At 29.5% G+C, this 16,867-nt stretch overlaps 1 protein-coding gene across 2 annotated transcripts; it reads left to right on the plus strand.

Moving 5' to 3' along the window:
- The first annotated feature begins 180 nt into the window (after positions 1–180).
- Positions 181–11,350, plus strand: Pdp (pyruvate dehydrogenase [acetyl-transferring]-phosphatase 1-like protein, mitochondrial). 2 transcript variants are annotated; one of them, XM_016051044.4, is made up of 3 exons: positions 181–459; positions 543–721; positions 8,824–11,350. In XM_016051044.4, the coding sequence occupies exons 2-3, from the start codon at positions 560–562 to the stop codon at positions 10,114–10,116; spliced, it is 1,455 nt and encodes a 484-aa protein (XP_015906530.1). In that variant the 5' UTR covers positions 181–459; positions 543–559; the 3' UTR covers positions 10,117–11,350. The 2 variants fall into 2 exon arrangements, with proteins under 2 accessions (XP_015906530.1, XP_015906532.1); XM_016051046.4 differs by having other exon boundaries at positions 341–459; positions 527–721.
- Positions 11,351–16,867: the final 5,517 nt, after the last annotated feature.

The following is a 16,867-nucleotide window of genomic DNA, read 5'->3' on the forward strand; positions in this document are numbered from 1 at the left end:
TAAAGCTATTTAAAAGTTTGATAAAAAAATTGATTTTTTTTTTAAAAATAATAATAATTAAAATATGAAATTTATCATTGTATCAAAATGTTTTTAGTTAGAAAAACATAAAAATCCTTCGTTCTGATCAAAAAAATAGTTTTTATTTAACTATTTTTATTTTTTTGAATGCCATTTGAAGGTCACCCAAAAATGCTGTAAAAAACAAAATTACAGCTTTTTAAACTTGATAGCGAGGAGTGAAAAATAAATTTAATCTCTGCAGAATTTAATTTTTCTCGCTGAAGTAAAAAAAAATTGAAGAACGAAACCAAAACTTGTTTGGCAATCGTCAAGTTCTGGGGCTCTTCGGATCGATTTATGCGCAGTGGTTAATTTTTTAAGCGCTAACCATCATGATGGCAACAGTAATCTAAAAATTTCTGCGAAAACATCGAGATTTGTTTACATTTGAAGACAGTAAATTTATTCTACTTTGTTGTTTCTATTGTATAATGTTGTTATATTGTTATAAATAATATTATAGCTTGTTTAACTTATAGGTCACTGGTCTTGCGCCATGGCCCCCTGCGTATTGCGTAGCTGCATTAGTTTGTCCCAGGCCATCAGCTGGTCGAAGACTGTTTTGCTAGTACAGAGGGGAGTCATGACAGCTTGCCGGTCGCATCCTGCTTTGCGAAGATGTCATTCTTACGGGGAACCAAGACTGAGTCCGCAAGAGGTTTTAAATTATCTTATTACTCTCATGTTACAGATTTATTCTAAAATATCATACAGAATCCTTATTAATTGGTGGAATGAAAACTATCATAGTGACATAACGTGCAGATTTGAAATTTTTTTTACAGTTTTCTTTCATATGCTGATTAAGTCAGAAGGACTGCATATTAGATTTATAAGTTTTCTATTTTGAATAACATCTATGATTTGGCTTGTTGCATTACTTAACCACCTGTTTTGTGCAAAAATATAAATGTATATACACAGCCAGGCTTTGAAAAGTTGCAGCACAATATAACTTGTCATGGGTATCATTTGATAAAAATAGCTTAAAGACATATCTTACTCGTTCGGAAATAGGTTTTAATTATTTTATTATTCTTATGTTAATGTTATACATAATTTTGCTTGAATGGAAAATATTTTCCCAACCATAGTGACATAGCATGCAAATTTAAGAATGTTTACCCTTTTTCTTTAATATGCTGATTAAATCAGAAGAACAGTATATAAATTTATTGATATTTCTACTATTTTAAACTGCAGCTGATATGACTTATTGCATTATTTTGTGTAAAATTACAAATATATGTGTATATAGGAAATGTATGTATGGAAAGTTGCTGAAAAGTATAACTTGTTAGGGGTGTCATTTGATAAATGCTACTTAAAAAGAAAAATTTTGCTCTGTTTGTAAGAAGTTTAAATTATTTTATTCTCTTATGTTAGGGATATATATAGTAACGGACAGAAACCATTTATGTAATTTTATGATTGTATTATAAAAAATTTCCACCATGCAGTTTAATGACTTACCTGTTTTTATATATATATATATACACATACATACCGCGGGTCTGCCTAGGCCAAATTTACTACCGTTTAGCCGTACCTTCACAAATTTAACATTAGGAAAAACGGTGGTTTCACAAAATACTTTTTCTTAAAGTTTTATTTTTGCATTCCGTAAAAAAGGATAAATCCATATTTTTACCCTATTTTTGTGTTGATTTTTCAATTTATTTTTTGATTTTTCACAAATTATGCCTAAATTTTCTCAAATTCTGTCTAAATTTTCACAAAATCGGTACCCCTCAGAAAAACCTAGACAGACTCCTGATATATATATATACACTCATACTTTAATTCCTTTTTTCATGCAAATTATAAATAAATGCATATTTTCAGTCATGCTTTGTAAATTTGCAAAGAAACGTAACTTGTTATGGTTATTATTAAATGAAAATTACTTAATCAGTAAACTAATTCATAAAAGTTAGTGAAAGGAAATTATTTAATGTTTGGGTATTTTAAATACTTGGTTTTTATTTCTAAATTCTACTAAGAATATTAATTTCATGGAAAAATCTTACAAGATATTTGAGATAAAAAAGTTAGAACTGTAAGCATATGTGTGATTCATGATAAAGTAATAGAAATATAAACGTATTTGTTCAAGTTTGTTATAACACAAAATTTTTATTTTGGGCAGTTCAATTTTAATATAATTTTTTATTTTTATTTTTTAAATTTGTGCAGTTTAAATTTTTTATTTCTTGAAAACATTCAGATATATAAAAAGAAAAAACTCTAATTTTATAGACAAAATATTTTTAAAAATTTCTGTCCTATCTAACACAACATAACTTGAAGGATTAAAAGACGAAAGACAAGCTATTAACATTTGGAAGATTTACGGTCTTACTTGAACAGTTTGTAGTTACGATACCAAAAATGTCCCTTTTTTCTACAGTACCAAGGTACTAAAAAAATTTGATTTTCAGAAATTTAAATTACATAAATTTGCTTAAACAAAAGAGATAAATATAAAGGATTAACTCTATAATCAAAGATTTAATGCATAAATTTTTTCTGAGAATAATGTTAAATTTGTTTCATTAAATCTAATATTATACCAGCTTACTCTTTCACCACTTTAAAAAAAAAAAAAAATGATAGATAATTTTGATTGGTTCATTGAATACAATCTGTAGATATAAAAAAATAGAATCTTCCTGATTTGACAATTTTATAGTAAAAGTAAGTTCATAAAACAATACTTAATACAGGGTTCATTCTAGTCAGGATTTTTGAGACAGGCACCCTGCATGCCCTTTGAATCTGAATATGCGCCCCGACATATTAAAGTGGAGGCGGATCTGTAGGAACATCATATGTCACATGTCTATTCATATTATTTTTATGAGAGTTGCGAATGGCAACAGATCAAAAAATAATGATAAAAAATGAGTGTTCTAAAAAATGTCTGCTGATCATTTTTATCCTGTAACTCTGTTGCGTACAACTGGTGACCCGGATTTTTGACATGACTACAAAAAACAGTGAAAAGATCGAAGCAACGATCGTCATGGACGCCGAAGCTAATAAAGTAAGCATTAAAATTCCACCTTTTTGGAGAGAGAAACCCGACATTTGGTTTTACCAAGTAGAAGCACAGTTTCAAATAAATAAGATCACAACTGAAGAAACCAAATTTAATTATTTGATATCCCAACTGGAACCGAAGTATGTAGAAAATATTTGGGACATTATTAAAGACACTAAGCCTAACAAATATACCTTGGCAAAAGAAAGACTTTTAAATACGTTTAAAGAAAGCGAAAACAAGAGAATTCAGCGCTTAGTTACAGGATTAGAACTTGGAGATTACAAGCCCAGCCAACTTTTGCAAAAAATGAAAAATTTAGGAGCAGATGATTTTTCAGAAAAAGTGTTAAAATCTTTATGGCTTGATAAAATGCCGAATTTTATACGAAATATTCTGCTTGTCAGTGAAGAAAGTTTAGATAAACTGTCTACGATGGCGGATAAAATTCACGAAATGAAAACTGGGGAAGAAATATGTACTGTTTCACCAAATGTTACCTACAATGATGCTTTAATTGCACGAATAGCAGCATTAGAACAGAAAATTGATTCACTGCAAATAAATGACCGTAGTAGATCTAAATTTAGAAATAATTACCGAAATACACCACGAAGTCGCAGTCATTCAATAAAAGCATTCAATAGGAATGGTAAATATTGTTACTACCATTTTAAATTTGGTTCAAAATGTTTACCTGGTAAATGTCGCCAACCATGTTCTTATGATTCTGATGCGGAAAACAGGGAAAAGCAGTAGACTTGGCGGCAGATTCTGCTGCTGAGGAAATAAATGATTGCCGTAAATTTCGATTGTATGTTCGAGATAGGAATACTGGTATAAACTTCCTTATCGACAGTGGTGCCGATGTCAGTTTATTACCATTACCCGCCAATAAAAGTTATCAAAGTGCAAGCGATTATAAACTATATGCAGCAAATGGATCCGAGATTACAACCTATGGAATCAAAATATTAACTGTTGATTTAGGACTTCGCCGCTCATTTAATTTCCCATTTATTATCGCCAAAATTAATAAAGGAATAATAGGGGCCGATTTCCTTAATAAGTTTAATTTATTAATTGACATTAAAGAAAAAAGATTAATTGATGGAGTAACCAATTTAATAGTTAAAGGAGAAATTTCTCCAATATGCATGACGGAAACAATTTCCACTATGGATAAAAATTCTAAGTTTTCTGAATTATTCTCTTCATATCCAAATTTAACTAAGCCAAACTTATTAATTAGTGATGCTAAACATGAAATTCGACATTTTATCGCCACAACGGGAAAACCTGTGTTTTCTAAGGCACGACAATTAGATCCAAAAAAATTGAAAATAGCCAAAGAAGAATTTCAATTCATGCTAGACAACGGGATTATTAGACCTTCAAAATCACCCTGGGCAAGTCCCTTACATATGGTTAAAAAGAAGGATGGGTCTTACAGACCATGTGGAGATTATAGAAGACTAAACGACCAAACAATACCAGACCGATATCCAATACCAAGAATCGAAGATTTCCATCATATTTTAAAAGACACCAAAGTATTTTCTAAATTCGATTTATTTAAAGCTTATTATCAACTTCCTATAAATGAAGAGGACAAACAAAAAACTGCAATAATTACCCCTTTCGGACTCTTTGAATTCAACGTTATGAGTTTCGGCCTCAGAAATGCACCTTCAACGTTTCAACGCTTCATAAATGAAGTTCTGTGTGGACTTGATTTCGTTTTTCCTTATCTAGACGATATATTAGTGGCATCTCGAAACAAAGAAGAGCATCAATCTCATTTAAAACAACTTTTTGATAAATTAGATAAATATGGCCTGAGAATCAATATCTCCAAGTCAGTCATTGCTGTGGAGAAATTGGAGTTTTTGGGATATGAAATCAGTTCGGAAGGATCTAAGCCCCTTTCCCAAAAAGTAGAAGCAATCCATAATTACAAGTTGCCAGAAACTATACGTGAACTGAGAACCTTTCTTGGTCTAATAAACTATTATAGACGATACATCAAAGACGCTGCTAAAACACAAGCAATTCTCCACGAATATTTGAAAGGAGCTCATAAAAATGACAAAAGAAAAATAATGTGGACTGAACAAGCTATTAACATGTTTGAAAAATGCAAACAAGACTTATCCAATGTAGCCTTGCTAACATATCCGAAGTTTGAATTACCTCTATGCCTTTGCTCAGATGCTTCAGATTTCGCAATCGGATCTGTATTGGAACAATACGAAAATGGTGCTTGGAAACCGATAGCTTTCTATTCAAAAAAATTAAATGATGCACAGAAATCATATAGTACCTACGACAGAGAATTATTAGGGATATATCTTTCTGTAAAGCATTTCAAACATCTATTAGAAGGTCGAGAATTTACTATATTTACAGACCATAAGCCACTGGTTTTTGCCTTCAAACAAAAAAATGAAAAAGCATCTCCAAGACAAAATAGACATCTCCAGTACATATCCCAGTTTTCGACTAACCTTCAACACATTATTGGCAAAAATAATATCGTCGCAGACGCGTTATCTCGAATTCAAGAAGTAACTAGTGTAGATTATGACAAAATTGCTGATGATCAAAGTAGTGATGAAGAATTAAAACAACTAATGCAATCAGACACAACCTTAAAATTTAAACAACAACCACTGCAGTCTGGTAAATTTCTATGGTGCGATATCTCTACTAATAAAATTAGACCATATATACCTAAAAATTCAAGAATGATTATTTTCAAACTGATACATGGTTTATCTCATCCAGGAATCAGATCTACTATCAAACAGATAGCGTCAAGATTTATTTGGCCTGGAATTCGAAAAGATGTTCGAATTTGGGCACAATCCTGTATTGATTGCCAAAAAAACAAAATTTCAAAACATACTAAATCCCAGTTTGGAGAATATCAACAACCCGATGAAAGATTTAACGAGATACATATTGACCTAATTGGACCGTTACCCCCATCTAATGGAAACAGATACTGTTTGAGTTGTATTGACCGTTTTACAAGCTGGATAGAAGTAGTTCCTATACCTGATATCAAAGCCGAAACAGTCGCCAGATGTTTCTATGAAAATTGGATAGTTAGATTTGGAGTGCCATACCGAGTAATTACCGATAGAGGATCACAGTTTGATTCTGAAACGTTTAAATCTCTTACCAACTTATGTGGAGTAAAAATCAACAGAACAACTGCTTATCATCCTCAGTGCAATGGCAAAATTGAGCGTCAACATCGTACATTGAAAACTGCAATAAAGGCACACAACTCTATTAAATGGTCTGAAACTCTTCCTACTGTCTTACTCGGTCTCAGAGCTGCTCTACGCGATGACACCAACTATTCAATATCTCAGATGGTTTATGGTAAATGCATTAAACTTCCTGGTGAATTTTTTGATAACTCAAAAGTGACAACATCCACGGAAAACTTTATTAGCAATCTTCAACATCAAATGGAAACATTAAAACCTTTAGAGTCAAAATATTTCAAAAGGAACAAAGTATTTGTGCACAAAGATTTAAGTTCATGTTCACATGTTTTTATGCGGATCGATAGAGTCAGGAAGCCATTAGAGTCTCCTTATCAAGGACTCTATAAAGTGATGGATAAGACAGAAAAGTATTTTGTAATTAGTTATAAAGGAAAAAACGTAAGCATTTCAATAGACAGGCTTAAACCAGCTTATCTACTGAATTCTGAAAAGGAAAATCCAGATTACGATGAAAACCTAAAAGCTGCAAAACCTAACGAATGTTTAACATCAAATAAATTACAAGAAAATGCAGCCAATTCCGAGCAAAATGTTAAAATGTCTAGATTTGGCAGAAAAATAAAAAAGCCTGTTCGCTTTTCAGAACAAAACTGTATTAATTAGATACATATACATTTATTTTATATATATATTTTTTATTGCATTGAAACTAGAATGGTATAATTTGAATATATGTTATATTAATATCTTGTATATATGTTTTCGTATTATGATGAGTCATTATGTAGTATAATTTTTGACCTGTATATATGCTGTTATATTATCATTATATGACAAATTTGACATACTTGCCTAGCATCGTAACTTAGTTACTGGTGAGGGAGTATTGTAGGAACATCATATGTCACATGTCTATTCATATTATTTTTATGAGAGTTGCGAATGGCAACAGATCAAAAAATAATAATAAAAAATGAGTGTTCTAAAAAATGTCTGCTGATCATTTTTATCCTGTAACTCTGTTGCGTACAGATCATTCACGCCGTTTTTTTTTTTGGTTGTAAATCCATGTGGTTTTTTGATAATTTTTGGCCAAAATAAATCTTATTCTGCCCGTAATTAATTGTTTTTTTCTTTGATCGTTTTCATATGTTTTTAAAAATTCTTATAGATTAAATACGTTGTTATGACATTCCTATTTTGAACTTCAGCTATAACTTTTTGGAAGCCTTCAATTTGTGACAATTCCATCTTAATTTCACTTCGTTTTATGATAGGTTTTATCGACAGTTATTATTTTATTGGCCCTTGTCATACAGTTTTACAAATACAAATTTAGTATGATGATCGAAATTAAAATTTGAGTTATCACTATTTAATGCGCTCAATTCGTTTTGATTCTATCGTAATTTCACTTCGTTTCATTGAAATTTTTTCGAAGCTGTTTTTCATGGCTTTTTCGGCAGTTATTTATCATTTATTGGTCACTTACACATGATTTTTCAAATTGGATATTTTTAATACCGTGCTATTACAACACTCAATTCGTGACGATTTCATTATTATTTCCCGTAGTTAGATGATATTGGGTCGTTCTGAAAGTTCGTGTCGATTCTGTAAGGTAATGTATTGGCGCGAACTTTTCAGAAAACCTAATACTTGTTTTAACAGTTTATTATAATTTTATGGGGCATTTGCATATGGTTTTTTAAATTTTTCCCGATACTTTTATAAGTTTTAATATGACGTTTACATTTCAAATTTGAGTTATCACTTTTTGAAGCATTCGATTTGCAACGATTTCATTGTGATTGACTTTATTTCTAGAAATTTCTACTTATTCTTTCTTTATCTGATAATTTTTGTACCATGTTATTACGACAAGCGAGTTTTTTGATTTAAGGAGTCACTTTTCGACATTCTCAATTTATATCGATTCTGTAAATGCACATTGTTTATAGATCCTTTTTTTGGCAGCTGTTTGTCTTTTCTTGATTATTTCCTTGATTCTCGAAGATTCCATCGTAAATCCACATTTATTTAAGATGCTTTTTCGGCAATTACTATTATTTATCGTTTTCATTCATTTTGACATCGTTTTTAGATTCCCGATATGTTTAATAAGTTATTATTATAGGAATGATATTGATTGTAAAGTGGCTGTAAAATATCTGGTGAATCAGAAAATTCTATATAGGGCCAATATTGGAAAAATAAAGGCCCTTTGAACGCTAACTGAGCCAAGATTCATGAATATTGGCCCAAGGAGGGCCCAAGTTATTTTGCTGCTCGGTTGGGTGTGCTTAAAGATGTGACAAGGGATTCTGAATCTTTAATTTTCTAAAATAATTAAATTTGGGAGAAGTTAATGTTATGACTTAATAACCTATGCTTAGTTATAAAATCTACTTTATTTATAGCTTAATAATACCCCCCCCCCCCATTAATTCTAAAATCTTCATTTATGTATTTTAGGTATCTTCCCTTCTAAGAATCAATGAAGTCAATCAAGAAGTCAACTCATTCTCTGTCAGAGCATTTGAAGCAAATCAATTATCCTCCAACATACCAATTGAAGATAGGATTTCCATTGCCAGGTGCAGGTACACTACAGGTTTACTTTTTGGTGTGTTTGATGGCCATGGTGGAGGTGAAGTTGCTGAAACTTTAAGTCACAGACTCTTCGATTACATTGCTCTTAAACTTTTGCCTGCTTCCGTTCTTCAAGAATTAGTAGATTCTGAAGTTAATTTATGTGGTCAGTTAATTGAACATTATACTGAAAAGAGGCTGTCTTCAAAAATGTTGGACATACACAACGACAGTTTGAAAAGATATGCCAAAGAACTTCTAGGTACTAAGAATGAAGAGTTTGATTTTCAAATGCAGAATGCTCTTTCACAAGCTTTTGTAAAGCTAGATAATGATATATCACGAGAAATCCAGGAATTTTCCAACAGTAACATAGACTTATTGGCTCTTGCTATTATGGGTGCTTGTGCATGTGTTGCCCACATTGATGGTTCTCATCTTCACTTAGCGACCAGTGGTGACTGTCGCGCTGTTCTGGGAATTCTTTCAGATGCAAACAAATGGATATGTAAACCCTTAGGAAGTGAGCATAACACAGATAATGTTGAAGAGATGAGACGTGTAATGTCTGAACATCCTAAGTCAGAAATGAACACAGTCATAAAAAATGAAAGACTTTTGGGACAGTTAGCGCCATTGCGAGCATTTGGTGATTATCCGTATAAATGGAAAACTGCTCTGCAGAAAAAGCTACTTGTGCCAATGTTTGGAGCTGGGATACTGCCGCCAAATTACTACACTCCGCCCTACTTAACTGCCAAACCAGAAGTATTTCATCATCATCTGACAGCTCGTGATAAGTTTTTGATCTTAGCTACTGATGGTTTGTGGGAACAGATGTTACCACATAAAGTTGTCAAATTTGTGGGGGAACATATGAGTGGTAAACAAACTTTAGATTTGCTAAGACTACCACGAAGACGCATGAGTTTGGATGACATTAATGAAATATTAGTTCAAAGGCACATTGGTCTTTCTAAACAACCAACTGATAAAAATGCAGCAACTCATTTAATAAGAAATGCTCTAGGTAGAACTGAATACGGAGTTGAGCATAGTCGTTTGTCTGCTATGCTATCTTTGCCCGATGAACAAGTGAGAAACTTTCGAGACGATATTTCTGTGATTGTTGTTTTTCTAGATACTGATTACTTGCGTCACAGTCCTGCAGATTGATTAAAGTTTTAAAAGAAAAAGCTGTCACTGATTTGTGTTTATTTGAACATTTCTCTTTTTAAAATGTTCAGCATTAGTGTTAAATGTCTGAAAAAATCATAGAGTGTTTTTATTTTATGAATTATTTAATCGGTTTTAGAAGACAATCATAGCGTATGTGCCATGACAAATTTCTATGTGTTATTAGATAAAAAAAATCATCTTTAGTAGCAATTCTTTTCACTTTTAATTGTAAGTGTATTTTTTTAAAAATTTCACTATGTCTTTAGGTAAAAATCACTAAGTATTTAGTTAGTTTTTTATCTGTGCAAAAAAGCAAAAAATACTATTTTAACTAGCAAAATAGTTTTAAAACTATGCTTTGAATTACTTTTGACACTTCATAAATAGGATTTTATTGAAGTAACACAACTTAAACAAAGGCTCCAATGTAGCGTCACTAGATGCGTTTGTAAATTGGATATGTTATGGTCCCTTTAATTGGTTACAAGAGTCATTTACAAGATGACTTTATAAATGTTCTTAAGTTTAAACTGTTGGAGGCTTCTCCAATCGGGGGGAGGATGAGTCAAAATAGGCCTGTAGGCACTGTTGTGAGGAATCACTAACACTCTATCAATTAAATAGGGAAAATATCCGTTCTTTCTTTTATTTCTTCATTCCAAAAAAGGAATATTTTATTAACTTTTAAACCTCAGGAATTTTTTGAAATAAGTAATTTTTTGACAATAGTTCAATCCATTCTATTTTCCTTTAAAATAACATCTGAGAAACCAGATTGTTATGTTGTAAAGCATGAATATCAGAAAACAGAATTACACCAAAAAGACAATTAAATGGTTAATATCTTTTGGAATAACAGGTGGGGGGAGGGAATCAGTTTGTATTATAAGAAAGTACACAAAACAAAGGACTGAATTCAATAATTAGGATATTCAAAGGGTTATGTAAAAAATTTCTAAATAAATCAAATGAAAATTAGGGTTAATCAGTATAAACTTCGGAATATATATCTTAGTGTCTTGTGAGTATTTCCGTGAGAGGCTTGGTGCTCTATGTTTTATTGGTACTGCCATAATGCCAAAGTTTAATGCTCAAAGTTTTATATTATTAATTACTTAAATATTATGAATATTTCTTATGCAATTGTTCATTTAACAAAATTTGATGTGTTTTACCTCTGAATTTTTTTATACTTTTTTTTACATTTTTCAATGAATGTTAAAAACAAAAATCTACAGTGAATATTTTCATCAAATACATTTTATGAAATGTAATGTTAGTGGTATCATATTTCGATAGCTTGAAGCCAAATTTGTTACGAATTATATATTTTGCTTTTCTCCACTTTGTTCAAATCACTGTGCACTCTCATTTATAAGCCTATGTTGCCTCATTTTTATTTTATGTGTTTCCCCATAAAAAATTTATTTGAGAATTGTCTTTAATTTTTGATGATTAAAGTTAAGTTTTATTGTTAATAATATTTTTTTCTCATCCTATTTGAATTATAGGAATAGTAAGTAATTGAAACGGTTTTTAATGAATGTATAAATGTATGTTTTGCATTATTAAATTATTATACATAATATTAAAATACTTGCTTAATGCTTTTATATTATAATAATTTATTGATCAATATTTTTTTTGTGGTTAAAAACAAATATGATGAAAGGAAATGGTAAATAAATCCGAAAAAAATTTCATTATAATAGGAAAGCGTAACCACATAAATATTCTATTATTTTGCTTCTTGCTTGAAGAAAAGCTTTCTTATCTAAGAATAAATTTAAATTCTATTTAAAAATTTAATGTCATTAAAAAAAATTAAATCATGTTGACAGGTTTAATTGACTTTTTTGAAAAAAAAAATCTGATAGTTCTAGGAGTTATTATAATATTATTGATCTGTTTTGTTGTTAATTTCATGAATTAATTGATAGAAATTAAATTTATTTTTAAAATAAAAATTCTTTGTTTTTAACCAAACAAATGGTTTGTGATGGCACTTGTGATATATTTCAAAATTATTCTGAGTCATGTTTTAGTTAAAAGCATTATAATCAGTGATTTAACAGCAAAAAGAAAAAAATACTAATTTATTTAGATTCCTGAAATTTGTCTGTAACATTTTAAATATTATTGAAGTTGAAATATATTTTCTAAAATGGCCTTCTTGTGCAGTTAAACCACTGACTATAATGCCACCTGAATGCACGTTTACAGAGGATTGAAGAGCATTTTGCTGTTTCTTTAAAAACTTGGTTTTGATTTTCCATCTGTTTATTATTATGAGTCTAAGAAAATTATTTGTTTACGTGAAAGTCGTCTAGTCACTTATTTTTTTTAGTTTGAATGCTTACTTTGTTTCACAAGCTTTATTCTTAAGAAATAAATTCAGTTGTTTGTAAAGGTTAATACTCCTCCTTTTCTTTTTGAAAATTGTCTTTGTTAATACCGTTTTATAGTAAAATCACTTTAATTTAAATTTGGTTTTCATTTAAATTGTGGTTTTCATTTAAATTGTGGTTTTATTTTAAATTGTGATGATATTGAAGCACATTAGTTACGTTTCACTGCACTGGTTAAGAGCTTTATTTAAAGTATTTTAAATTATTAAAAATTGTGCTTGAAAAATCATTGTATGTAATCAAAGTTATAAAATTCATTTGAAAATTTATTAACACTGCAGAAATCATAAATTAAGCTGCTAACTAATGCCACTAGAATGATTACCTTTTCAATATTGTTAAAGAACTCAGACTAATTTCTCTATTGAATTTATAAAAACATTTTCCCATCTATTATTATAAACTGTTCTCTCCAGAAAATCATATTTTTTCTTATACATTAACATAAACTTTTCACAATTAAGTTTAGGTCTAAACTTTTAATTACCTCACCCTCATTTTAGTTTGACATTGTGTTATACTTTAAGAAGCTATTTTTAAACTTTTTTTTTTAGTTATTCATCTTCATGTATGCCAAACTGATTGATCTATTTTTGTGTTGTAATTGTGAAAATTATATTACTGTTAGTTCTTTTAAAGGATACGTGTGAGGTCTTCCTGATTTTATCTAATTGTAATATGCCTTTTTTTCTCAGAACGATGTAAATTTTTATGACATAAATATTTATCAATATTTCACATATTAATGCCTTCACTGTTTTGTCTATATTTAGACTTTAACTGTTTTTTTTTTAATTATTTGTAACTTAGATCAGCCTTTTATTTTAGTTTGATAAGTTCAGTTTTGAAATAAGATATCTCTGAATTACCTTGGTTAAAAAAAATTATCAACACATATCTTGGCATAAATTTAACCGTTTAAATGCTTTGCCAAAATATCTTTTTCACCATAAAGTTTATAACTAGGGTTCATATAGATAGTTCATAGTGATTTTTAAGTTCATATAGAGCTTAAGAATCCTTAAGTCTTGATTCAAAAATCTGTTTTTAAGACCTTTAAAACGTGTTAATTTTTCATTTTTGAATGTTGTTAATTAATTAATTTTTCTTATGGAATTTTAGTTTTTTTTATAATTGTTTTTATGTACATAGCTTACTGTAAAAAAATTTATCTCTCATTAACCATTATTATTTTGCCTATCAAAAGCTATGTTAAGCAAAGTTCATACAGTTACTTAAAATGATTAAGAGTTCTTAATTTAAAAAAAAAAAAATTATTTTAAGCCACTTGAAAAATACCTATTTTTCTCTTTTGTTGACTTTAATTGATTCAGGCTCTGAGTTTCAGGTTTTTTAAAAGTTTTTATTTTATTTTTAAAGGAATTATTATTTGCTATTGACTTTGATTATTAAAAGCTCATTAAGTTGATAAGGATTCTTAAAATCATTATAAGTTCTAAATTGTAAAAGCTAATTAATGTAAGACACTTAAAAAGAGCTTATTTTTCATTTTTGTCAGTTTTTAATTGGCTGGTTGTAATTATTTATCACTAAATTTCATCTAATTAAATTTTTTTTTGATTAGCTTAAATGATTCATCTGTTGTTGTAAACATGTCTATATTAAGTTAAAAAGTTTTTTCTTCCTTGTGTTGGTACAATGGATGTTACAGATTATGATGTTACTATTTTTATGATCTTCCTTTACAAAACATCATACATGAACAAACTCATAAAACTACTGGCATAAATGTAATTACATATTTTTTAATCCATGTAAAGTTAGATACATATTTAATTATCATTAATGTATATGTTAAATAAAGTAAAATTATATATTTCCTAATGTTTTTGGATAACTGTATATTTTGCATAAAATTTAATTAACTACAATGCATGTATTTTACTTTAGAATCAATGTACTTCTTAGATGATTATTCAAACCTTCATGTATCAAGCTCTTGTTCAAAATTTTTAAAAAATCAAAAATCTTATAAATTTGCTAAATTTTTAGTTAGCAATTTTTATTTAATTTAAAATCTTCCTTTAATCATCTTTATTTTTAAATGAAGATTTCTGTTAGGATTTCTCTAGTTTTAGCTTTGGAAAAGTGTGATTGTCATATGATTATATAAAGCTATTTATATGTGTAGTCAAGATGCATCACTACTTTTTTTTCTTGTGTCTAAATAATGATTTTTTTGTTCTATTGTTAGTTTGTGTTATTAGTTATATTCAGTGTGATAGTTGAGTTTATTTAATGTTAAACTGCTTCTAGTTTATTTGTATTTTAAGAAAAAATTATTTTTCAGAATTCTGTGTTGATTTTTTTTCTGCTTATGTGACCGATAATTAAAATTTTACATGAAAGCAGGTTAAGTTGATATTATAACTTTTTTTAAGCTTTTCATAGTTAATAATTCATGTAATGTTGCACGATATTGTCGCAATTTTTATTGTTCTGTGTCCGATATAAATATTGGGTGTACAAAATGAGGCCAGATGTTTATTTTTGTTACAGTATGAAACTGGCAGCTACTTACTTAAATTCTGAAGAAATTTTTTTGGAAGAAAATAATTATTAAACCAAAATAATTTTTTTTTCAGCAAGAGAAAAAACTTAGAAAGTTAATACTAACACTGAAATCAAAATCTTTTCTCTCTTTTTCTAAATGAGATGTTAAAATTTCCTTTTTATTCTTTTCCAAAATTTATTGTCTTAATTAATGTGTAAGAAAATGGTTAGTTTCTTCTTAGTTTTGTACTTAGAATAACTTTTGACTTAGAGGGAAATACTGTCTTTTTAGACCAGTATTAATATTTCCCATTAAGAATTTTTGGAATGAAACTTTCTATTTTTTAAGAATAGTGTACTTAAATGGCTTCCTTAAATTGCACTCAATATTATGCATTGCTTAAACAGTCATACAAATATAACTGTTAGATGTATTTCACACATGATGCTCAAACGATGGTTTTTATGAGTAAATATTTCTTTATTATATAGTGAGAATACAAAGATATTTTTGTCTTAACAACATTCAACTAAATGAACCTTGCAATCTTGCATTATTGAACATCTGTGTTTGGCGTGTGTGCTACTGTTAAAGCTCAAAAGCTGTTAATATGCACATTACATAGCTAAGCTGCAGATTAACCAGGGTAATCCGTAAAAGAGCAGAATCAAGAGTTTTCCACAATTTACCTAGATAATGTGCGTCTTAATGATTTATGTCTTGTTAAAATTCAAAAGTTTGTTTCTCTCATTTTATCAACTAATTTATTAATTGTATTTATTCACACAATTTATTAGAGTTTGAAAAGTAAATAAATGACATATTTATTTCCTTAATTGTAATACCATTTTAAACCCTTTGATTCCTTGCATTATAGTTTTTAAAGCAATTAATTCTATCATTTAATTTGTTGAGTGTATAACTTGATTTTTTAAATAGTGAAAAAGAACTAAATAAAATAATGTTAATTTAAGCGTACAGAAATCTTCCAGCCTAGATCTTTTTTCACTTCAATGAATGCCTAGTAGGTAAAGTACAGATTATCTATAGTTTGGAGATTACCTCTGGGAAATGAAACAATTATTAGTGCTTTATCTTTTAATCCAATATTCGTGCTTTATCTTTTAACAGCCAACTGATTTCTACATACTTAATTTCTTACTTCTACCTCTTCAGGCCATAGGGAGCACGAGATAAGGGGAGGTAAAGAGTAATATTATGTCTCTCCATCTCACTCTGTTGGTGGCGCCAAATACTTTATCTCTCTCCATGTTCTGTTTATTTTATTTTATAACCGTCGTTGAACAGCCGACCCAATTTTTTGGTTTTACGTCTACTAATGTTCAACTCTGTAGTCTTGCAATTTTGAGCCCAATTAAGTATTAGGAGAAATTAGCCTTGTGGAGGACTTTTTAATGGAACCAACCTGCGTTTGCTTTACATGCAGAGAAAGACCACGAAAAACCTCCCATGGTTAACCTGATTGCAAGGAGACTCTCACCCATGATCTGTCTATCACTGAGGATATTTTACGTCAGCATTGTGGTTGGTGCGAGCCGGGTGCGGAATTGGAATTGACCAGCCATTGCTGGAATTTTAATCCGGTTCACCTCATTGGAAGGTGATTGCTCTATTCCCTGAGTTATGGTTCATGTTTTGTTTATTGTCTTATTACTTTTATAATAGTTCTCCGTCATATCACCGACTCCATTTTAGGTCTACCCCTTTTTTGTTTACCCTGGGATGTCTATTTTACTTTGAATTATTCTTGTTTTCTGATAGTGTATCCAATCTCAGACCATTTACGATCTCTGTTTTTTAGTTT

The sequence above is a fragment of the Parasteatoda tepidariorum genome, chromosome 4 (genome assembly GCF_982258835.1).
Source record: "Parasteatoda tepidariorum strain Cologne lab strain chromosome 4, Ptep-v5.0, whole genome shotgun sequence".
Classification (NCBI taxonomy): Eukaryota; Metazoa; Arthropoda; class Arachnida; order Araneae; family Theridiidae; genus Parasteatoda; species Parasteatoda tepidariorum.